Source organism: Aedes albopictus, chromosome 3 (assembly GCF_035046485.1).
Source record: "Aedes albopictus strain Foshan chromosome 3, AalbF5, whole genome shotgun sequence".
Taxonomy (NCBI): domain Eukaryota; kingdom Metazoa; phylum Arthropoda; class Insecta; order Diptera; family Culicidae; genus Aedes; species Aedes albopictus.
Window position 1 is genome coordinate 104,816,543 of NC_085138.1, and position 23,887 is coordinate 104,840,429.

At 42.3% G+C, this 23,887-nt stretch overlaps 4 protein-coding genes across 4 annotated transcripts in view; 3 read left to right on the forward strand and 1 right to left on the reverse strand.

Annotated features, from left to right (window-relative positions):
- The window catches only part of LOC109400860 (atypical kinase COQ8B, mitochondrial), a 35,069-nt gene extending 29,026 nt beyond the window's left edge, over positions 1-6,043 (reverse strand). Inside the window, exon 1 of the mRNA XM_062859663.1 lies at positions 5,465-6,043. Within this exon, the coding sequence (XP_062715647.1) occupies positions 5,465-5,867 (403 nt within the window). The 5' untranslated portion in view covers positions 5,868-6,043. The remainder of the gene's footprint in view (positions 1-5,464) is intronic.
- A 2,500-nt stretch (positions 6,044-8,543) lies between these two features.
- LOC134290304 (uncharacterized protein K02A2.6-like) lies at positions 8,544-12,848 on the forward strand. The gene has a single exon (XM_062857412.1). The coding sequence runs from the start codon at positions 8,544-8,546 to the stop codon at positions 12,846-12,848; it is 4,305 nt and encodes a 1,434-aa protein (XP_062713396.1).
- A 4,298-nt stretch (positions 12,849-17,146) lies between these two features.
- LOC134290305 (uncharacterized) lies at positions 17,147-21,049 on the forward strand. The gene is made up of 4 exons (XM_062857413.1): positions 17,147-17,187; positions 17,259-17,615; positions 18,696-20,576; positions 20,965-21,049. The coding sequence occupies exons 1-4, from the start codon at positions 17,147-17,149 to the stop codon at positions 21,047-21,049; spliced, it is 2,364 nt and encodes a 787-aa protein (XP_062713397.1).
- A 379-nt stretch (positions 21,050-21,428) lies between these two features.
- On the forward strand, positions 21,429-23,314 carry LOC109622639 (uncharacterized). The gene is made up of 2 exons (XM_062857064.1): positions 21,429-23,020; positions 23,077-23,314. Exon 1 carries the CDS (start codon positions 21,429-21,431, stop codon positions 22,899-22,901), a length of 1,473 nt encoding a protein of 490 aa, XP_062713048.1. The 3' UTR covers positions 22,902-23,020; positions 23,077-23,314.
- Positions 23,315-23,887: the final 573 nt, after the last annotated feature.

The following is a 23,887-nucleotide window of genomic DNA, read 5'->3' on the forward strand; positions in this document are numbered from 1 at the left end:
GTTCTCAATCGATTGTAACCTATTCAAATTCATTTTTTTTTTTGAGTGTTTGCTATTCATGTATCGTCTCCTTGAACGATCAACATTTTCTAAAAAAAAAAAATAATATCAGTGTTATAACTTTTATTAATTTTTTTTTGGGAAAAATCGTCCCCGTTTGGAAACTAAAAACATTTTTTTAATATTCCGATCGTTCAAGGACCCCACAAGGTCCCCTAGTAACGGTTTTCTTTTGAGTTTGTGCTTTCAGTTGAGCCGTTGGACTGTAATCATAGTCACGGCAAACCTCTTTAAAGAAAACACGCTTTACAGAAAATGTTATAACTTTGGTAAGTAGTACTATTTTATTATGTTCTCAAGCTGATTTCACACATTAATAATTGTATGACGTAAAACGAGAATTTGCAAAACATATGGGTACATACTTTTACAACAGTTAATTTTTTTCCTTATTTTCAAAGAACTTCAACATATCTGAAGCGGGATTGTCGATGCACACTGATACGGACTGGGCCGGAGACTGTCGTGACAGAAAATGGAACTCTGGTTACCTCATGCACTTCGCCGGTGGAAAAATATCCTGGGGATCAAGAAAGCAGACCTGCGTTTCGTTGAGCTCAACGGAAGCTAAGTTCGTCGCCCTACCTGTGGGTTATCAAGAGCTCATCTGTCTGGATCAAGAACCTCATAGAAGAAATGGGAGAAAAACTTCAACATCCGATAAGGGTAAATGAAGATAATCAAAGTTGTATTGATATGGTCGAGAGCGAGCTCAGCGCATAGAAAGAAGATCGAAGCATATCGAAACAAGATACTTCTTCGCTCAGGACTTACAAGCGAAAAATATAATCAACCTGCAATATTGTCCAACGGAACATACGCACCAACTTGTGACGTAGTTAAGGGGCAAGGCCTTTTAAAATCATTGAAATGATGTAAAAATCGATGCAGTTTACACCAATTAGGCATATTTACGTGGAAACTAGCGCATTTAATCGGAAAAAGTTGCATTTTGATCAATTTTGAAGAGCTTTGCCCCCCCCCCCAACTACGTCACAAGTTGGCGCATCTGTAACGGAGAAAATGCTGGCAGATATAACATAACTGATTACACTCAGTCGGGGGGTCTTATTTTTGAGGGTTCAAAAAGTCGGTACAAGAAAGATAAAAGATTTAATGCACTTCTTAATTTCAATGGATTTGGTTTACATTCTAACCAATTACTTCTTCTTGAATGCCAATCGAAATATGGGGGTGGACAATCAGAGAAAAAGTGGGCAGGCATAATGAACACTAGCACAAATCGTGGATGAAGTTACTATAAGATATGCATATAGATTGCCATTCCAGATTTCGCTACTATCTAGTAGTATCTATAGTATCTATAGTATCTAGAGATGGGAAAATGATTCAATTTTGAGAGTGAATCGCAACCGATTCACTCTCAAAAAAGAGTCGACTCTTTTGACCGATTCAGCAACTCTTTTCCGTAACTTGATAAAAAATGCAATTTTTTGATGTTAGCCGACTTCTTTTTTTATATGTCCAGTTTTTTTTTAGGAAATTAGCTCGCAATGTAAAGACATCGACTCAGCCATCCACACAATAAATACAGGATACACAGATTTTCGTTCCTCCCACTAAAGAGTCGAATCACTTTCACGAGCCGGCCATACGAATGAAATATGATCGATTGGCAAAGATTGCGATGTTCTGTGTCTAAACATCACTTAAGTACGCAGTCAATCTAACTATTTTCGGCACTTGTTGTACTCGTAATGAACTTCAGCGAATCGCAACTCTTTTCAAGAGAATCGTGGTTCACTCACTCGGTTTCGCGAATCGATTCTTTGAGTCGACTCGCGAGTGAGTTACCCATGTCTACTACTATCTACAATAGCATATACTCACACACCTGACCAAGTCCTTGCAAACATTTTTATGTTTTAAGCGACGATTCCTTCACTGCCGCATAAGCGTTAATCTTGGTTAAACATATGGTTAAACCAGGCTTACGAGTTCGGCGTAGATGAAGAAATCGTTCCTAAGTCCTATCATCAACTTAGAAAGCTTCCAGAACTGAAACGGCTTTTAATAGATAATAAGATGATAAAAATAGCGAATACACATTCCAAACATATACCTATGATCGATCACGGCGACCTCATGGTAACCCTTAGTATTGTCACAATATATCTGAATATTGGTCGCACCCTGGGTAAAGGCACAACCTTGTGATCAGCTTGATTGCTGTCAGGTCTCGGGGCTTAAATGTATCTTTACTCTACAGAGAAAGATACACACTCGTGGTGCCAACAAGAACCGATACTTTTCGTGATCAAACGAAGAAGCGTCATGGTCCTTTTTTGTTGTTTTTGATATAATTGATTTCTATTTTCAGGAAGGAAGTTGATACACAATTTGTCCTTCTTTTTTTTTAATTATTACAGGTCGGACTCGATTATCCGGAGACTCGATTATCCGGAGACTCGATTATCCGGGGTTCGATTATCCGGAATTTTAGACTCGATTATCCGGAGTATTTTTTTTTGAGATTTTTTTTATATATTAATGCAGAAATTCGAAATCGTTTAATATTACAATACTGTGCAGACCTGATTTTGGGAGGCCTCGATTGCGTTTTCTCCAGATTTTCTGATCCGATTGTGTTAGCTTTTTTTAACAAATAAAAGTGTTTTACATTTGGCATACCATTTAACAATCAATCTTAATATCAGTTGATGTATTTTGGAATCATATACAAATTACGTAACGAACAAATCTCCCGTTATATTTGATAAGGGCCAAACAATTTAAAATGTAAAAAATGCAAAATTTGCGACTGTTTTCAAAATATAATTTAGGGAATTCTTTGAAAACAAACGCCAATCCAGGAATTTTCCAAACAATGCTGGTAATGATTCCTTCGAATATTACTGGCGGAATCTTTCAGTCCGCCTGGGATTTCTTCAGAAATGCTGCAGATTCTTCCTTACCTTCTTTTACCTACAATACCACAAGGGTTTCCTCTATAAATTTCCTAAGAATTATTCTTGCGATTCTCTGAAAGATTTCTCCACGGTTTTTCTAAAGATTCCTCCAGAATTTTCTGTTGGTGAAGCATACAAAGTCCTTTAGGGAGGTAGTCCCAAGAGTACTGCTGGAATTTCTCCAAGGATTATTCCAGGAGCTCCTTTTCCTTGATTTTCTGTAGAAACTTGTGCTTGAATTTCTTCAGAGCTTCTTCCAGATATTCCTCAGGATACTTTTAGGAATTTCTCCAGGAACTCCCAGATACCCGAGCAGGAGAGAATAGGTGTAGAATAATAAACTGAGGCATGCAAAACCTAAACGGTGCGTGTTCGATAATTCAATAATACCTCAAGCATTCCTCAATACCAAACCAATAACTTGTTGAGGTATTTTTGTCGATGACTCAAAACCTTGTCTTGGTATGATATCTTATTCGTTCCTGCTCGGGTATAGACCTTCAGGATAGTGTCCATGGATTCCTCTGGGGATTTTTCAAGATTTTTTTACAGAAATCTTCTTTGAATTTCAGTAATCCGTAGTGATTCAGAAACTTCTTTTAAACTTCTCTAAGGTTTCCTCCAGTGCTTTTTCTAGGGGCAAATCAAGGAATTCCTTTAAAGATTTCTACAAGGATTCCTTTAGCGAGATCGTTTTTGTATTAGGCGTGTTTTTGCGGAATTGATATCACCGCTCTCAGTACCACGTGTGTATCATAGACTTAGCGTAGAAGCTCTTCCTGGGTAAGAATACTTTGTAATATAACCCGGAAAGGCAACGAAAACGAATGCACTCGTTGATTTGAAACGGGAAATGTTATTTATTTGTGAGAGCACCATTTTCTGAGCCACTTTTTTTTCATAGTGTTTAGAACTTTATTTTGGTACCTTTTTTTTTTAATCATCTTTTGACAGCTGAGCAACTGTTTGACAGATTCGCCCAGTACAAACTGCGACGAGAGGTGATTCGACAAATCGCTCCCATACAAACTTCAAATAGATTTTTAAATAGGTTCTCGGGCACCAAAATTCATGAAAATTTGAATTTCGGCTCTGTTTGACGTGCAGATTAAGAATATCGAATAATCTCAACATCGTTAAAGAAGCCAATTATTATAAGATCCGAGAAGACTGTGTTTGCAGTGGGTATATCATGCCAACAAAAATTAGAAGATAAAATTGTTTCGCTATAAATAGCAAAAGTACATTTCTAATACTACAATCCTATTCATTACATTTTTTCTCGTTCATCAAAAATGACAAAAATTAACATAAATCACACCCCTTCACCATCCCCCTTTAACTGTATTGTTTCGTTTGATAGAATCAGAAGCTTTAAAAAATTTAAAAAAAAATCTATGCCGATTTTGTCAGCCTAAAATACAATCAAGGTCCCACTGTGTACAATATTTTAAAGGAACGCATATAACTTACGTCACGCTTTACGAAGAGAGAGGAAATTCAATATAGTGTAATGATCCATACAAAAACTTCAGGGGTGTCATTAAAGCAGTATGACTATGAGGAAATAAAAAAAAATATATAAAAAACTGTTACGTAATTTATGGACGCCCCCTAATTCAAATTTCTGACTACGTCATTGCTTCATGCACATAAAATAACAAAAACATATACTTTTCCATACGTTTCTAAATTAAAATTTAATATTTTTTTCGTGATTCGATTATCCGGAGTGAAATAAAAATCAATACTCCGGATAATCGAGTCCGACCTGTATTAGCCAAGCTTTCAATATTGAATACTCAAGAACAAGAATCGCAAGAAGAGCTGTTTATGCAAGTTCACTGAAAATCAAGCACCATATCGTCAAATTTGTTAATTTTGTGTGAAAATATGTAAAGGTAAATAACGTTGACGATTTAATTAACAACACATTCTTTCACAGCTTAATATGCAAAATCAGTCTCCCACCTTTCCTCATCCTTAAGGCCACGCAAAACTTAAAAGCCGCATGGCTAAAAGGGTTGCAATGCCTACTCCCAAATTCTACGGTATATTATGGACGATATGAGACTTGCATTGGAGACTTGGCCCCATGACCCCCTTGTGCATCAATAAAATAAAATAAAATAAATATATCTGAATATTAGTCGCAGTGGCTCACCAAAAAAAAAAAAAAAAACGATCCCGCACTGAACGTAAGAACATGAAAGAAAAGAAGAAACTTTTGTAAATAAACATTGGCGAAGTGTTACGGGGCGTGCACCTGGGTGCTTGCCAAGGGAACCATGGAACTTCTAGGCCATAACATTGTGTCAGCAGTACTGTGGTGTAAGCGAACACTCTGAAGAGACATGTTTGAATTTAAAAGTAAATATCTTTTTGTTTTACCTACATTCTTACACACATGCTAGCAAATCTGCCGAGCAAACTATGTAGCATTCAATAAACCATTAACCATTCGCCAGACTTACCTATATCCGATGTCCGTCCCGCTTCCGCCGGCTGGCCTGTTTGGCGAGCCTGTTGACTAAATCCACTTGCGAATCCCATTGGCCCCATCGCCCCACCAATGCCACCGGGTCCCGTCACCTTCGGCAACGAAATTGCAGCCAGCTGTTTCAGTCCTTCCGCCACCACTGCGGACCGTTCCAGGGTCTCCTTCAGCAATCCTCCGGCTTTTTCCAGCTCCGCGTTGGGATTCTGAAGAATCTTCTTTACCGTATCCTCGCTCTGCTTGAGCTGCTGCTCGAGCAGCTCCCGGACGCTGGAGTTGGCCCACAGGTGCCGAGCGCAGTCGCTTTGCATTTTCGCGGACGCTTCCGCTACCATTTTGAGGGCACGCAGCAGCGCCAAAATATCTTGACCGCGGGACATTTTCCGATCACTTTTTCGAACTTACAATGAGGAAATACTTTCAACTAAAATACTGAAATTGCGAGCGCGAATTTCACAACATCTGAACAGTATGATTCTAGCCAGCAACACCACCGGCGAAGCGAATGGTTAGGTAACTCGGAATGAATGAAACACACGACACAGCCCACAGAACGGGACCGACGGACGACTAATCACTAACACCAGCTCAGCCAGAACTCGATGCACGTTGGATAACGGAACATTGAGTTGTCCAAAAAATGTCTCACGAACCTAATGCAAGCCTATCCATATACGTGAGAACAAAAGGGGCTGTCCATAAACCACGTGGTCATGAGGGGGGGTTCGGTCAATGACCATTTTGTATGGAAGAGAAAAAAAAATGTATGGACTAATGACCACGCCGGGGGGGGGGTTTAGAAGTCCCAAAAAAATGACCACGTGGTTTATGGACAGCCCCAAAAGATGTTTACAAAGTTCTTACAGATAGATTAACACGGGAAATCTGAACACAAACCACTACCACACAGGAATTTGGATTGGTCAATGCTTGTAAACAAAGTGGAACTCACAAGGGGTCGTCCATTCATTACTCATTCATTCGTCAGATTAAACTGTTATCGATCTGTATTGATGAAAAATGTTGCAACTGCAACTTTAAAAAGTTATATTTAATTACTGAAATGCGATAAGGAAAAGATTAAAAGCAAATTCATCAAATCCATAAATTTCTCGTCGTTTAATAGTCCGTACCGCACCACCACAGTCTCTATCCATCAGGCAAATTCAATTGTACACAGACACAGTGCGGTTAGTCGGCGTCGTCACGGTCGTCACTCGCTGACTGGTCTCACTGGCGGTGTAGTGGGTGTAGTAGTGAGTGGTGCTTCTTACTTCAGTACCACCCACGTGCTACATGTAGTACGTACGTCGACGAGTCGTGTTGGTCGTAACTGTATTTGAATAAACAGCATTTAAAATTCATTCAATAAAGTCAGGGTGAGGGTGTGTTGAGCATTTTCATTGATTGGAGGATTCCCGATGGTCAGCTGTTGCGCAAGCTTTCACGCAAGACTTGCATGAGTTTAAATGTTAGTGCACGCTAAAAATGTTCTATTGAGTTTCGTTTCATGACTGAAAAACTCTGAGCAAATTAAAAAATGCAGGTTTTTGAAAATGCATGATTCCCAATCAAAAGTGAATTTCAAACACGTTTATTGCTCGTATTGACAAAGCATGGCATAGCAATACATACAGTATCGGACAATAAAAATGCACCAAAGCCGTTTTCCTATACAAAGTAGTCAACTTTAGATTGCCATATCTCAGTTTGGGAAGATTCAAATAGGGTCTGGGACCATTTGGGCAGGAGCACCTATTTTGGGCACTTGCTGCTATAACTCAGTCAATTTCAAACCGATTGAATTGAATTTTTGCACATGCCTAGTTATTGTGCGTTCCTAATCGTGTCTCAAAAATCAAGTCAATCGGTTCAAAATTGACCGAGTTATAGCAGCAAGTGCCCAAAATAGGTGCTCCTGCCCAAATGGTCCCAGACCCTATAACGTCCATCGTTTTTCGGGTTTTCCAGACCCCGCTCCCCCCTCTGCCACGCAATTTTCCTATACCCAATACACGTACTGTTACACTTTTCTAGACCCCCCTCCACCAAATAATGGACGTCATTTTTTAACGTTCCCTTTTTTCTGAACCGATTGAAAATGAAGTGTTTTCTGTGATCACCCGGATAGAAAATTACCATTCATTGCATGGTAAATAGTATAACCATATGATAGGTTTTGTTGTTCACAATAAAACACACAGTTGATATCAAGCTCATATAGTTAGTACGGTAAGTGAACATTAGCTTTATTAGTGACTAATTGATTCGATTGTTTTTAATTTTAATAGTTCTTTAATAATTTAAAGTTACTATAAGGGTCTGTGTCCATTGACGAATTAAAATTAATTTTCACTTAAACTTGACAATTCGATAATTATTTCCTTAGGAGAACTGTCAAGTTTAAGTGTTGAACTGTCAAATTTAAGTAAATATTAATTTTAATTCGCCAATTGACACAGACCCTAAGTAAAAATCAATTAACGTCGTTTTTACACGCCTGTAAAGTTCTTATGGACTTATAATTAAAAATAAAATATATTTCTCAATTTCATTTTAAAACAATTCGTAACAATGAAATAACGATTTTCGTGCGTCAAAAATTCCGATTTTCAACTGCACGATCAATATTATTGTTGACTGAACCATTTTTTTTTAGTTTTCGTATTCAATTTGAGTACATATGTTTGACGTATACAGTGTTGTGTCTGACTAATTGAAAATTCTTACTATGTTGTTAAGTGATTTATGGGAGGATACTGCTATAGCACCTTACAACTGAATTACCTTGGTGCTAGAGACAAATGTCATTGTTACCAACATTGCTTTTTATTATTGATTTCCGTCACGTGAAGAGATTCAGAAAAACGATTGCCTCGTGCAAGTACATTTTGTATTCTTTTGAAACGCAAATAAAAAGTTAGTTGTTCCTGTAATCCGCCGTGTTTTATTTACGGGACACAACATTGTGGCGACGAGGTCGGTTCGGTTCGAAGTAGTTTTCGCGTCGTTTCCGTCGATTTCTGCCGAAAAGCGCATCGGTACGTGATTTCGCAATGGCGAAGGAGGCAAATCTCGCGAGCATCCTCGAGCAGATGAGCCGGTTGATGGAGGCGCAAAGCATCGCACAGAAGGCGCTTCTGGAACAGCTCGCGAAGCCGAAGGACAACGAGTTCCTCATGGAGACACTGTCGAAAACCCTCCCAGAGTTCTCATACGATCCGCAGAACGGAGTGGTTTTTGATAAATGGTACGCACGACACCAGGAAGTGTTCACCAAAGGAGGCGCCGCTTTGGACGAAGTGGATCGAGTGAGATTGCTCCTACAAAAATTGAATTCGGTGGACCACGACCGCTATGTCAACTTCATTCTGCCGAGGACCCCAAAGCAAGTTTCATTTGCGGACACAGTGAAGACACTGACGGAAATGTTTGGGCACCAGACGTCCGTGTTTTTCCGTCGATTCCAGTGTTTACAAACACGCAAGCGAGACTGCGACGACTTTGTCACCTACGCCAGCACGGTGAACAAAGCCTGTGAAGATTTCAGCATTAACACCATCACAGCGGATCAATTTAAGTGCTTGATCTTCGTCGCTGGGCTGCACTCGGAGAAAAACAAGGACATTCGAACGAGGCTACTGGTGAAGATGGAAGGTGAGACGGCAGCGGATCCGATGACTCTCAAGAAGTTGCTGCTGGAGTGTCAGCAAATGGATAATCTCAAACACGATACAGCTGTTATTGAGAATCCAAAAGCTGTCACGTTCGCTGTCTGTGATGCAGTGCAGAACAACGAAGTGCGAAGCAATCGGACTCCCAATTGGACATCGGAGAAGAAGAAGCAGACAACATCCAAGACCCCGCGGCGACCGTGTTGGCAGTGCGGGCAAATGCACTTTGTTGCTGACTGCTCGTATACAACGCACACCTGCCGCAGCTGCGGAAACGTGGGGCATAAGGAAGGATATTGTGGGTGCTTCTCCAAACCGGGAGAATCCGCAGCTCCTGTATCGAGACCGGTACCACCCAGCGGAAAAAGGAAGAAAGCTAAGCCCAAGAAGAAAGCCGATCAACAGTTCCATTCAAAGAGTGTCTATGCAGTAAACACGCTCAACACAGCCGGTGTCATCGAGAGACGAAAGTTCATCGATATTATCATCAACGGTTTCCCGATTGAGCTCCAAATCGATTGCGGGTCGGATTATACGATTGTTTCGGAGGAGTCCCTACCACAGCTAGGACATCCGGAGAAGCGGTCAACGGATCTGAAGGTGTCTACAGCGTCAGGCAAACCGCTACCACTGGATTCGGAGTTCGAGTGTCAAGTCACATTGAATGGAACGACCAAGCGATCGGTGTGCTACGTGACGCCAGTGAAAGGATTCAACGTGTTCGGCAGTGACCTGATGGATCTTTTTGGACTATACGACGTTCCAATCAACGCGTTTTGCAAGCTGGTCACAAGCGAAGCTGAATCGGAGGCGTATGCGAATGCTTTGAAGGCTAAATTTCCAGCGGTGTTCCAGGAAGGGCTCGGTCTGTGCACCAAGACGAAGGTTCATCTCTTTCTGCAACCTGGTGTTACGCCGGTTTTCAAACCCAGGAGGCCGGTGCCGTTTCACTCCCAACGGCTGGTTGAGAAGGAGCTACAGCGACTACAGAACCTTGGCGTTATCGAACCGGTAGAATTTTCGAATTGGGCTGCACCCATTGTTGCAGTTCGAAAGGCACAGCGAGATGCGGAAGGCGATCCAGTTATCCGCGTTTGCGCGGATTATTCTACCGGGCTTAATGCAGCACTTGAGGCAAACAAATTTCCGTTACCGACACCCGACGATATTTTTGCGAAACTGGCCGGCAGCCAGTACTTCAGTGTGCTGGATTTATCAGATGCCTATCTTCAGATGGAGGTCGACGAGGATTCACAAAAGCTGCTGACGGTGAATACCCACAAAGGACTCTTCAAGTATAAGCGGCTCCCTCCGGGAGTGAAGTCGGCTCCTGGAGCCTTTCAGAAGGTGATCGACAACATGATCGGTGACCTGGAAGGAACGGAATCTCTGCTCGACGACGTTATCGTTTTCGGAAAAACTCGAGCCGAGCACGATCGGAATCTCAACAACACTCTTCAACGGATTCAGGAGTTCGGATTTCGACTGAAGCTCGAGAAGTGCAAGTTTGGCGTGACTCAGGTAAAGTACTTGGGACACATCATCAGTCGTGATGGTCTACGCACAGATCCCGAAAAGGTAAGAGCTATTGTACAAATGCCTCCACCCAAGAACGTGACGGAGCTACGATCATTCTTGGGCGCAATAAATTATTACTCGAAGTTCATGAAGGAAATGCACCTTTTGCGCAAACCTTTGGACGAGTTGCTACAAAAAGACAAGAAGTGGGTCTGGACCGACGAATGCCAGCGTTCGTTCGTGAGGTTTAAAGATCTGTTACAATCGGACTTGATGCTTACACACTATAATCCTAAACTGCAGATTGTAGTGGCGGCAGATGCTTCGAACACAGGCATCGGAGCGACTATTCGACATCGGTTCCCTGATGGTACCGAGAAGGTGATTCAACATGCTGCAAGGTCATTGACACCGACGGAGCGCGCTTACGGGCAGATAGACAAGGAAGCTTTGGCGCTAGTCTACGCCGTGACCAAGTTTCATCGGATGCTCCTTGGGCGGCCATTTATTCTCGAAACAGATCACCAACCTCTTCTTCGCATATTTGGCTCGCACAAGGGAATACCAACACACACCTCGAACAGATTGCAGCGATTCGCCTTGACTATGTTATGCTACGATTTCAAGATCGAATACGTTAGTACGACCAAGTTCGGGTATGCAGACGTTCTCTCCAGACTCATCAGTTCGGCAGCGAAACCGGAGGAGGACTATATCATTGCTTCGGTGAAGTTGGAGGAAGACCTTCTAGCTGTTCTAGAGCAATCAGTCAACAACACTCCAGTCACAGCCAGGATGATTGCGACGGGTACGAAGCAGAACAGGGTACTCAACCAAGTGCTTCAGAACATCGAGTGTGGATGGCCATCAGAAGTAAACGATCCGGAGATCAAAGCGTTCTACAACCGGAAAGAAAGCTTGACGGTAGTCCAGGGCTGTATTCTCTTCGGGGATCGCGTAGTAGTTCCTCAGCTCTATCAAAACCGGATTTTACAGCGATTGCACCACGGACACCCGGGCATAGTACGAATGAAGTCATTAGCCAGAAGTTTTGTCTTCTGGCCTGGAATTGATGGGCAGATTGAAGCGTTCGTAAAGCAATGCAAGAATTGCGCATCGGTGGCTAAGTCTCCAGCTCACGCAGCACCGGAAGCATGGCCGACTCCATCTGGGCCATGGCAGCGACTGCACATTGACTTCGCGGGACCGATTGATGGTCTTTGGTTCTTGATCATTGTTGATGCGTTCTCTCGTTGGCCGGAGATCTATCCGACGAAGACAACGACTGCGAAGGCTACAATACAGTTTCTTCGAAGCACTTTCGCACGTTTGGGGCTTCCGTTGACGATTGTTTCAGACAACGCTCCCCAATTTACTTGCGACGAATTCGAATCCTTCTGCAAGACAAACGGAATCGTTCATCTTCTAACCGCCCCCTACCACCCGCAATCTAACGGGCAGGCGGAGCGATTTGTAGACTCGATGAAGCGGGCACTCAAGAAAATCAACAAGGGAGAACCTCTCCAGGAGACGTTGGATGTATTTCTAGCCACGTATCGTTCGACGCCGTGCGGATCCACCGGACAAAAATCACCCAGCGAAATGATGTTCGGTAGACAGATGCGAACGACACTCGACCTACTGCGACCAGTGAGCAAATCGACACACATGTTTGAATCTGGGAAGCTGAGCAACATTAAGCAACCGAGACAGTTCAACGTTGGCGACTTGGTGTACGCGAAGGTGCACAAAGGAAACGATTGGTATTGGGAAGCAGGGAGAGTTATCGAAAGGATTGGAACTGTAAACTACAATGTCTGGCTGAGTGGACAACGATGCGGCTTAATCAGATCTCACGTCAACCAACTTCGTCTTCGACACGTGGCGATGAACCGAAACGAAAATGAGGTTTATTCGACGAATGCACCATTACCATTGTCAGTGTTGTTGGACGAATTCAACATCGGTCCGCGACCAACGGAAAATGAACCGAGAGCTCTTGCTCAACCTGAACAAGTTGAGCTGCAGGATCAGCAACAACCAGTTCCCGGCCCGGATCAAGAGTCACCACAACGCGCTGCTGTCGGAAGCCGCATACCCGTGGCTACAACTTCTCGTGGACGACCAGTTCGACTTCCTCCAAGGTTTGAGCATTACGTTATGTCCTGAAGAGGGAGATGCTATAGCACCTTACAACTGAATTACCTTGGTGCTAGAGACAAATGTCATTGTTACCAACATTGCTTTTTATTATTGATTTCCGTCACGTGAAGAGATTCAGAAAAACGATTGCCTCGTGCAAGTACATTTTGTATTCTTTTGAAACGCAAATAAAAAGTTAGTTGTTCCTGTAATCCGCCGTGTTTTATTTACGGGACACAACAGATACCGTCAATACTCTTTATAGCTGAATCATTTTATGATTTGCCCCGGTATACCGGGCAAGTTAAAAAATTTCAAGGAGATTCAGCAATTTTTGGGGCTAACTGGCTTTTTTCGGAAGTTTGTAGAAGGATATTCAATTATTGCCAAAGCACTTACCGATTTATTACGAAAAGATATGGTAAAGTCGGGACCCGCTGGTTGGGGGTTTAATAGTTGGGTGACTTTTTAGTTGGGCCTCCGTTAGTTGAGCTGTCAGCCAACTAAAAAGCACCTGGATGTCATAATTCAATGTCAAACTGAAAATGACAACCAAAGTCCTTATTCCGAGGGGCGAGCAAATGAGTTTTTGGTTTGTTAAGGTGAAGATATGACGAGGCCACACCTCGACTTTTCAAAAGCACAAATCTGAAGAACCGAATGTTGAGTTTCGCTGAAAAGTTGATCGTTTGGTCACTATCACCGGTTAACCAATCGATCAACTTTTCAGCGCAAACCGACATTCAGTTCATCAGATTCGTGCTCTTGAAAATTCGAGGTGTGGCTTCGTTATATATTCACCTTAAATTTGACTGATAATCAGAAAAAAATTCTATTTCATTTTTCTTAAAAAAAAAACAATGTAAATAATTACTTCGAAACAAATGCAAAACATCGGCAATCTTTATTTTGTCGTTCATTGAAAGCGTTTTGTGCTTGCACTTTGGTCCGGGTGCACACTGTTTCCAAAGGCCCAATTTCGTGATCGAAATTGTTTTGGGCATGAAAAACAACTTCAGCAAAGTTGTAGAAAATGTCATTATGAGAAAACTTGCCGAACAAACTTTTGCTCTATCTGCTCAATTTCTAGAGATATGGGCCATTATTTGTGAATGACCCCTTAAAATCAGTTTTTTTGTTGTAACTTTTTCCAGACATTTTTGGGAATTTTCAAATGTTCTACAAAGTTATTTAGTATGACAAAATACGTGTTTCTTCTGAAGATGGCAACATTGTATCTTTGATAGTTTTTGAGATATTCAATAATTTATTTAAAAAAATAGCCTTTTTACGGCTTTGTGACATTTTCAGAGGCAAAATGGGGCAAGATTTTTCGATTGAATATGAAAGAAGTTTATAATAGGTGTACATTTTGTTTCAACTCAGGCTGGACACTTGCTTCCTTGACAGTAAAATTGAGCTGTGAAATATTTTAGTTCGTAACTGAAATTTTCAAAAAACTCAAAAAGTATTGAAGATAGAACTTTGTCGTCTTTAAAGAAAACATGTATTTTATATATATAATAACTTCGTAGAACATTTAAAAATTCCTAAGAATGTCTGAAAAAAGTTACAATGAAAAAACTGATATTTAGGGGTCGTTTTCAGGAAATGACCCATATCCACAGACAAACAGACATATTACTTAGGAGAAAATTGCTTCAAAAACATCGTTTGGTATCTCACTAGCACCCTCTATGATGCTCAATCCGAAGCATCCATTTGCAGGTGTTGTTTTCCTCGGCTCGATGTAACAATTTTTCAGGTGACGACTCCCCCGAGGCGTCATCCATTCATAAAACATGAATGAAGGTTCATGAATAAGTCATTTTATGTAAACATTGATCGGCGTCGCGTTCATTTCTCTCCAAAATTGAGAGGTGACGGTGGCACAGCAGCGCCACCATGACACTTGCGAGCACAGTCCGAACCACATTATATTTTCAAAATAACCGTTAAATCGTGCGATGATTTCAATTTGAGTAGTATGTCTGTTTGTCTGTGCTATAACGCACAGAGAACAGACATCCAGGCTAGAACAAATTTCATTCAGTAAGTTGTGTAAGGATTTGAATCTTCACTTGAGTAAGGTTGCAAACCAATACACGATGAAAACACTAACGCCGCCAAACACCATATTGCCACAGTCAGTGTTGAATTGAAACATTTCAAGTGGTGAATTAAATTAGTATGGAAAACTAACCGATTGCAGCGCCACGGTGTTGCCACTTGTGTTGCCGATTTCAAATGGTCGTTAAATTCCTTACACAATTTCGGAACTGGACTTGGACGTCTGTTCTATAACCTAGTTTGTACTTAAAATTTACAGATTGAACTATGACAATAGGGGTATTTACTCCACGCAGAAAAATAAATCGTAAACACAATTAAAATCTAGTTCAAATCAACCGATTTTTCAGTTTACTATAGCGACAAACTGATTTTGATTTTAAACTGAACTGTTCCATTGTTCAAAAATACAAATATTTTCATTTGTCCAAATTTTTGACAGTTTGTTAGAACAAACAGAGATTTGGTAGATTGAATACAAAATTACGGTTTGTTTCAAACAACTGCACTTTTGCTATTAACAAAACCGGAATGTGGATGTGTTGGTGACGGCAGCTCCTGCGGCAGCTCGGAAATTTATTTTTAGACGCTCGGCAAGCGGATGGAAGGAGATCGAATAAAAAAGACAAAAAAGCGAAACCGTCCAACTTTTTGCGGGTGCTATCTTGAGTACCTGCGCGCCTGCGCGTTATCCATCACAGCTAAAACTGCACTTGAAAGTTGCAGTGATGGATTTGTTACACCTTCCTCGTTGTGGAGAAGTTGGGGTAAGTATTTTAAAGATGTGTGAGTACTTCTGTGCCATGTTTGTGGTCCCCATTTTGTAGTGAATGAAGTCTCTAACTTTGTATGGAATAAAGGTAACTGGTTATTTTAATCGATAAACTCTAAGTAAGAATAGAGAAATATAACTTTGGAATAAGTAAATTCTCAGTGTTACCTACTCCAAATCGTACGGCACGCGTCTCTTTCAGCAAGACCCTCTAGTAGTGACTGACAATGGGTGGGTTGTCATCGGTGATGGGTGAGTGATGTTAAAAAAAAAAACAACAGACCAACGAACAACAGAAACGTGGTGCGCTCTAAATTACCGTAGAAAACTAAACTAATGTTAAATTCAACCTTAACGACTACCTCATATCCTAGTGAGTATTAATTATGCCTACAATGATACGGTTCCTTGATTCTATATACATTTTAGCTTAAATTCTAGAATTAAAAACAAGTGAATTCGACAAACAAACAAGTTAACCTAAACTATATCTATACAAATTTTCTATGCGGTAAGATTCTGGAATATTGAATTTGTCTTAATATTAATCGATGGTAATTGCAGCTAAAATTGACTACTTTGGTTCCGACTACTCCGCTATCTACTATTAAAAATTATAATGGGAAACTAAACGTGAGTATAAAAAACTAGAAGCTAAGAAACAGAATCACACAAATATACATCTAACATGCATTGAGCAGTTGATGAAACATAATTATAATACTAAACCTAACTTGTACCCAATGAATTGATTACAGGAAAATTATAAATCTCCACATTCCTGAACATTCGGATTGAGTTTTATAATTCCGGAAGAACTTCCCTTTCGTTAGTGTTGCCTCTCGCAACAAGTTATAATTTTCGTTTACACGTTGATAGCGATGTCAGGCCGTGGTAATCCCGACAGTGTCGGTAAAAAAGGTGTAAAACCAAAAGGTGGTGATAAAAAGGAAGTGAGCAATAACGATAGTGAGGTTCTGGTGGTCACAGTGGGTCAGCAAGAATTTCATGGTGGTGTTGATGCATGTCAAGCTTGCGGAAAGTGTGATACAAGGGCCATGGTGCAGTGTGATGAATGCGATAAGTGGTCCCACTTCAGGCCAAACATTTCAATAGGTCCTATCTGCATTTGAGAGGCTCTCTTTGTTCACTTTCTCTTCCAATTATTACAATGTAATTATACACTTTTCAACTACTTTTGCAGTACAAATCAAATGACGATTGTTTTGACCATCGTTCTATGCAAGGAGACAATAATAATTCAAATAAACAGCTAAGATATTGACGAAAGAGAGGCAAACCAAAGAGAGCCTCTCTTCTGCAGATTGGACCTTTAGACATGTTTGGCCTGACTTTACATGTGTCGGTGTTACTGAAGAGGTCGAGGAGCACAGTTGGGTTTGCCTGAAATGCCACTCTGCCAAGGAAACTCGATCAACTAGCTCAACCTCTCGTCGCCAACGCCAACAGAAAGTGTTCGAGAATGTTGCTCCAGGTCAAGCAGCAGATCCTCAATCCCATCAAGTAAGGACACCGAACATTCCTCTCGTGGTAATCCAGCCCGCCACCGATGCTCGGTCGAGTCATTCCGGTAGCAAATCACGATCATCAAGGTCATCCCAATCGTTGCTTAAGCTACAGCTGATGAAGTTGGAAGAGGAACGCGCGTTTGAAGAAGCGGAAGCTGCAAAGTTTCGAGAATACCTGAAGCAGAAGTACCGGCTTTTAGAACAGATGTCTACCAAAACGGAAACAAGCTACAGTGATACCGGAAGCCGAATAGGAAGATGGGTGAACAACGTCAACGACGCCCTTCAGGACGCCGGGGGAGCAACAGAGGCCTTCAATCCCAAGGGACATTCTACAACCAGTATTCCTGCTAATCAACCGGAGCCGATCCATCTCCCTTCGAATCGTAGCGGTCATCATCATATTCCGAACAGCACACCTGTGTATGGGGATAGAAGCCCTCCTGTTATGATTCCTGAATCCGAAGCCTGCAGCATACGCCACGTATCTACCATTCCACCTGAAAATGTTTGCAACGAACCGACTTCACCATTCGACAGATTATTCCAACGCCGTTGTACTACGATGGATCATCGCCACATAGATGCGGGGTCAGGAGGCTGTCCCTCCATTCCGTTACTTCATCAACAGTTGCTGTGTCAGTCATCAGTGGCAGAGGACCCTTGCTCGCTCACGAGAAGTCATCTGGCAGCAAGGCAAGTAGTCCCGAAGGATCTCCCAACATTCGTGGGAAGTCCTGAGGAGTGGCCTATTTTCCTTTCGATGTTTAATAGCTCTACCACAATGTGTGGCTATTCAAACGAAGAGAACGTTATACGACTTCAGAAAAGTCTTAAAGAAAAAGCTTACGAAGCAGTAAAAAGTCGGTTTATGCACCCTTCTAATGTGCCCGGTGTTATGGATACACTCAGATTGTTATTTGGTCAGCCCGAAGCAATTGTGCATTCATTGATCATCAAGATTAATGCGATTCCGCCAGTGAGGGAAGACAAACTTGAAGCTCTAGTTGACTTAGCTGTACATGTTCAGAATTTCTGTGCAACTGTCGATGCATGTGGCCTGGACGACTACATGTATAATGTCTCGCTTCTTCACCAGCTGATAAATAAACTACCACCAACAATAAGACTCGACTGGGCCCGCTACTGACAGACAGTACCGAGAGTCAACATGGCGACCTTCGGTAATTGGCTATATACACTTGCTGAAGCAGCCAGTACTCTAGCTATTCCGCCTATGATCCCCGATTCGAAACCGCCAAAAAGTGAATCCCGTTCCACCAAGAAAGCGAGCATGTTTCTCCATACTCAAACGGCGATGGTTAACGAAGGATCTTCAGAATGTTCATCAGAAGATCAAAAGTGTCCACGTCCAGTATGCAAGGGATGCTGCAAATCAGTAGCCAGCTGCAAAAAATTTCTGGAGTTGCCGCGTGATTCAAAGTGGGCGGCCGTGAGAGACCTTGGTTTATGCCGTACATGTCTGCAACATCACGAAGGTAGATGTGAAGCGAAACCTTGTGGCAAAAGTGGCTGTGCATACTATCACCACGAGCTCCTGCATAATGCTAAAAAATGCCAGCATACCACTCCCAAAACGCCGGCAATGACGAATGTGACAAGGACCCTGCAAGCAGATTCGAACTCTGTCCAAGGATGCAATACACACCAATCAGCCAACAATACAGTTCTATTCCGGTACATACCCGTGATCCTGCATGGGAAAGGTGCATCCATTCAAACTTTCGCCTTTTTGGACGAAGGTTCCGCAATGACGCTGTTGGATCAGGAATTAGCCGATAAGCTCAATTTGTCCGGTCCTATTCAACCTCTTGGCCTACGATGGACGGGTGGTACAGAGCGTTGTGAAACTAATTCACGGGTAGTGGATATACGAATCACTGGAACGCATAACAATGCCCAGGAATATCAACTGAGCGGAGTACGAACAGTCAAGGAACTCATGTTGCCATACCAGTCACTCGACATGGTGCAGATGACTAAACAAAATCCACACTGTCGTAAACTGCCAATAGAGTCCTACTTCAATGTTCGTCCACAGATTCTCATTGGTTCGAAGCACGCTGCAGCCGGTCTGGTATTAAAGAGCAAGGAGGGAAGCCTGGACGAGCCCATCGCTGTTAAGACCCGGCTGGGATGGACAGTATACGGGGGATGTAATGAAGACACGATCTCAAACATAACTCAATACTCGTTCCACGTTTACGAAACCGAAGAGCAGTCTGATGCGCTTCTGCATCAAACAGTCAAGGACTACTTTTCCCTGGACAGCATCGGCATATCGAAATCTGGGAAAGAACTCCTCTCAACAGATAATCAACGGGCGATATCACTCCTCCAAAACCTCACTAAGTTCAACGGAAAGCAGTACGAAACTGGGTTACTCTGGCGGCACGATGGATCTCGCTTGCCGGACAATAGGGAGATGGCACTTCGTCGATATTACGGACTCGAAAAACGAATGCAGAAAAATTCAGAGCTGGCCATCACGCTACAAAATAAAATCGAGGAATATTTGTTCAAAAACTACATTCACAAGCTTACCAACGAGGAGTTGAGCGAACATTACCCGCGTGTTTGGTATCTGCCCATCTTCCCCGTGTTTAACCCAAATAAACCAGGTATAATTCGCATTGTCTGGGACGGTGCAGCCACAACCTTTGGCGTATCCTTGAATTCCGCTCTTATCACGGGTCCTGACCAGTTGTGCTCATTGTTTACCATCCTACTCCAATTCCGTGAGCATGCCGTGGGAGTCACCGGAGATATAAGAGAAATGTATCATCAGGTTCTAATCAATAAAGAGGACCAACAGTGCCAAAGGTTCTTTTGGAAAGATGAGAACAATGAGCCGGAAGTTTACGTAATGAATGTCATGACTTTTGGGGCAAGCTGTTCACCATCATGCGCACAATACATCAAAAATGTCAACGCTGAACGATTCGCTACCACATATCCCGAAGCAGTGGACATCATCGTGAACAAACACTACGTTGATGACGCCATGTTCAGTACAGACACGCCGGAACACGCCACCCGGCTTGCTCGTGAGATCCGTCAGATTCACTCCGATGGTGGATTTGAGATACGCAACTGGGTGAGTAATTCTCAGCAAGTACTATCGGCACTTCATGAGGACATCACCGCAGAAAAAAGTATGGATCTATCTACAAGTCCTATGGCCACCGAGAAAGTATTAGGAATGTGGTGGTGCACCGCATCCGATAACTTCGTTTACAAAATCAAATGGGACCGTTACGATCCAGATCTGCTGACGGGAACTCTCAGACCAACTAAACGTCAGATGCTGCAAATCCTAATGTCCCTCTTTGACCCTCTGGGTTTGATAGCTCATTTCCTGATGTACCTGAAAGTACTTCTTCAAGAGGTATGGCGATGTGGCACTCATTGGGACGAGAAAATTGAGGATACATTGTTCGAAAAATGGTGTAAATGGTTGAAAGTGTTGCCATTAGTGGAAAATGTCAAGATTCCTCGATGGTTTCGATCCGCGGAGATTCCCGATACCTGTACAGTTCAACTACATAAATTTGTAGATGCTAGCGAAAGCGGTATGGCAGCAACGACATTCCTCCGTTTTTCTTTCAATGGCATAACAGCTTGTGCATTGGCGGCAGCAAAAACAAGAGTAGCCCCGTTGAAGTACCACTCAATACCGCGTTTGGAACTGCAGTCAGCATTGGTTGGGGCAAGGCTTGCTCAAACCGTGGCAGAATCTCTTTCTTGCCAGATCGACCAGCGGTACTACTGGACGGATTCTCGTGATGTCCTCAGTTGGATCAGTTCAGATCATCGACGATATAGCGTATTTGTAGCTTTTCGTGTAAGCGAAATTCTGGATACTTCGGATGTTAAGGACTGGCGCTGGGTACCATCGAAACAAAATGTAGCGGATGATGGGACTAAATGGCAGACGCAACCGGATCTGTCGCCAGAATCGAGGTGGTTTGTAGGACCCGATTTTCTGTATCGCTGTGAATCGGATTGGCCATCATCTACGTTCAATGCCCCTCAACGAACAATGAGTTACGACACTGTTTTCTTACCCATCATGTGTTGCCTGACCCTCTCATCGATGTGGCAACCTTCTCGAGTTGGAAAAGGCTTAATAGCGTAATCGCATTTGTTCACCGCTTCACTGAAAATTGCCGCCTTAAAGCGAGGAAGCAACTATCAACGACAGGACCGCTGACCATGCAAGAGCTGCACTATGCTGAAGGGCTCTTGTTCCGCCAGGCTCAACAAGACGTTTATGCTGAGGAAGTATCACTTCTAAATAAGACCTGCAACGGAACTCAGTCAAACCCACTTCCAAAAACCAGTCGTCTGTTCAAACTTTCACCATGGATGGACGATCGAGGAGTGATGCGCATGCGTAGTCGCCTGACAGCTTGTCAGTACATAACTGAAGATATGAAGAAACCCGTGATCTTGCCAAGTCATCACCCTGTGACCACCTTGCTAATCACTCACTATCACAATAAGTTTAATCACCAAAACCACGAAGCCATAATAAACGAAATCCGTCAAAAGTATGCCATTCCCAGCCTCCGAAGTTGTTACAGAACTGTACGAAAGAACTGCCAACAGTGCATGAACATGCTTTCAACTCCTCAGCCCCCTATGATGGCTGATCTACCTTCTGAAAGGTTAGCAGCCTTCGCACTTCCTTTTACTCACGTGGGCGTTGACTTCTTCGGCCCGATGGAAGTCGCCGTTGGTAGAAGAAGGGAAAAAAGGTGGGGCATGATAGTCATTTGCCTGACAACGCGAGCAGTTCATGTTGAGTTGGCGAATTCCTTAAGCACCGACTCTTGTATCATCGCTCTTAGAAACTTCATTGCTCGACGAGGTGTCCCAAGGACAATTCGAAGCGATAGAGGAACAAACTTTATTGGGGCAAGCCGTCTACTTGGAAAGTTGCAAAAAACTCTCGATGAAGAATCCATTATCAAGGAATTCGTAAACGCGGAAACCAGCTGGACATTCAACCCCCCCTTGGCACCCCATATGGGCGGAGGCTGGGAACGCCTCATCCGGAGCTTGAAGAGAAACCTGATGGCCATTTGCCCGACAAGAACGCCATCTGAAGAGGTCCTGCGGAATATGCTCATAGAAGTGGAAAATACGTTAAATTCACGGCCCCTAACCCATGTTCCCATTGACGACGATGCATCTCCCGCTCTTACGCCCAACCATTTTTTATTGGGATCATCGAACGGTACGAAACCCTTGGTACTACTGGACGACAACGTGGTTATCCTAAAGCAGAACTGGCGAATGTCTCATGCTTTGGCAGCCCAATTTTGGAAGCGATGGTTATCCGACTATCTGCCGGAGATAACTCGGCGGACGAAGTGGTTCGTCGATTCAAAACCGATTGCTGTAGATGACGTTGTCATCATCGTGGACCCGAATCTGCCAAGAAATTGTTGGCCTCAAGGAAGGATCATCGGAGTCAACACCGGTAAGGATGGACGCATAAGGTCTGCGATGGTGAAGACTGCAAACGCAGTCTATGAAAGACCTGTCACCAAACTAGCAGTGCTGGAGGTTGCCATACCCGGGGGGACTGTTACCTACTCCAAATCGTACGGCACGCGTCTCTTTCAGCAAGACCCTCTAGTAGTGACTGACAATGGGTGGGTTGTCATCGGTGATGGGTGAGTGATGTTAAAAAAAAAAAAACAACAGACCAACGAACAACAGAAACGTGGTGCGCTCTAAATTACCGTAGAAAACTAAACTAATGTTAAATTCAACCTTAACGACTACTTAATATCCTAGTGAGTATTAATTATGCCTACAATGATACGGTTCCTTGATTCTATATACATTTTAGCTTAAATTCTAGAATTAAAAACAAGTGAATTCGACAAACAAACAAGTTAACCTAAACTATATCTATACAAATTTTCTATGCGGTAAGATTCTGGAATATTGAATTTGTCTTAATATTAATCGATGGTAATTGCAGCTAAAATTGACTACTTTGGTTCCGACTACTCCGCTATCTACTATTAAAAATTATAATGGGAAACTAAACGTGAGTATAAAAAACTAGAAGCTAAGAAACAGAATCACACAAATATACATCTAACATCTAATTATAATACTAAACCTAACTTGTACCCAATGAATTGATTACAGGAAAATTATAAATCTCCACATTCCTGAACATTCGGATTGAGTTTTATAATTCCGGAAGAACTTCCCTTTCGTTAGTGTTGCCTCTCGCAACACTCAGTTTGAAAATCAACGAAGCATTTTGTTGTTTCAAATAAGCGTCATTTTTCTGCGTGTCACTAAACAGATTAAATTGCTGCGTAAGCCATGATTTTCTGCTTATTTGGAATGTTTCATGATTTTGCTAATGAAATAATCAAAGATTGCCTTGGTGATCGCAACGTTTGATCAATAGAAATACACTAGAACTCCAATGGAGCTGTAATCACTTTTCCTTTTGAATTAAAATAATAACTTTAATTGTAATAATTTATTGTTTTTAAGTATTCAGCTTGTAGAGAATCTTTTGTTTTTGGTAAACAAAATTTATTTGACACTTCTAGTACCGCTACTGACGCTGTAAGGGCGTGGCAAACTAGATGTTAGTCATACGAACAGACGCGACATTGAACTTCTGTGGCTAGTTA

Excerpts from the sequence above, each read along its gene's own strand:
- LOC134290305 (XM_062857413.1), top strand. The coding sequence starts at position 17,147 with ATGTTGCTCCAGGTCAAGCAGCAGATCCTCAATCCCATCAA. Across the intron at positions 17,616-18,695 it reads ATTCCGAACAGCACACCTGT|ATGTGAAGCGAAACCTTGTG; the intron begins GTATGGGGATAG and ends TCACGAAGGTAG. Across the intron at positions 20,577-20,964 it reads TTGATAGCTCATTTCCTGAT|ATCGACCAGCGGTACTACTG; the intron begins GTACCTGAAAGT and ends CTTTCTTGCCAG.
- LOC134290304 (XM_062857412.1), top strand. The coding sequence starts at position 8,544 with ATGGCGAAGGAGGCAAATCTCGCGAGCATCCTCGAGCAGATGAGCCGG.
- LOC109622639 (XM_062857064.1), top strand. The coding sequence starts at position 21,429 with ATGCAAGAGCTGCACTATGCTGAAGGGCTCTTGTTCCGCCAGGCTCAA.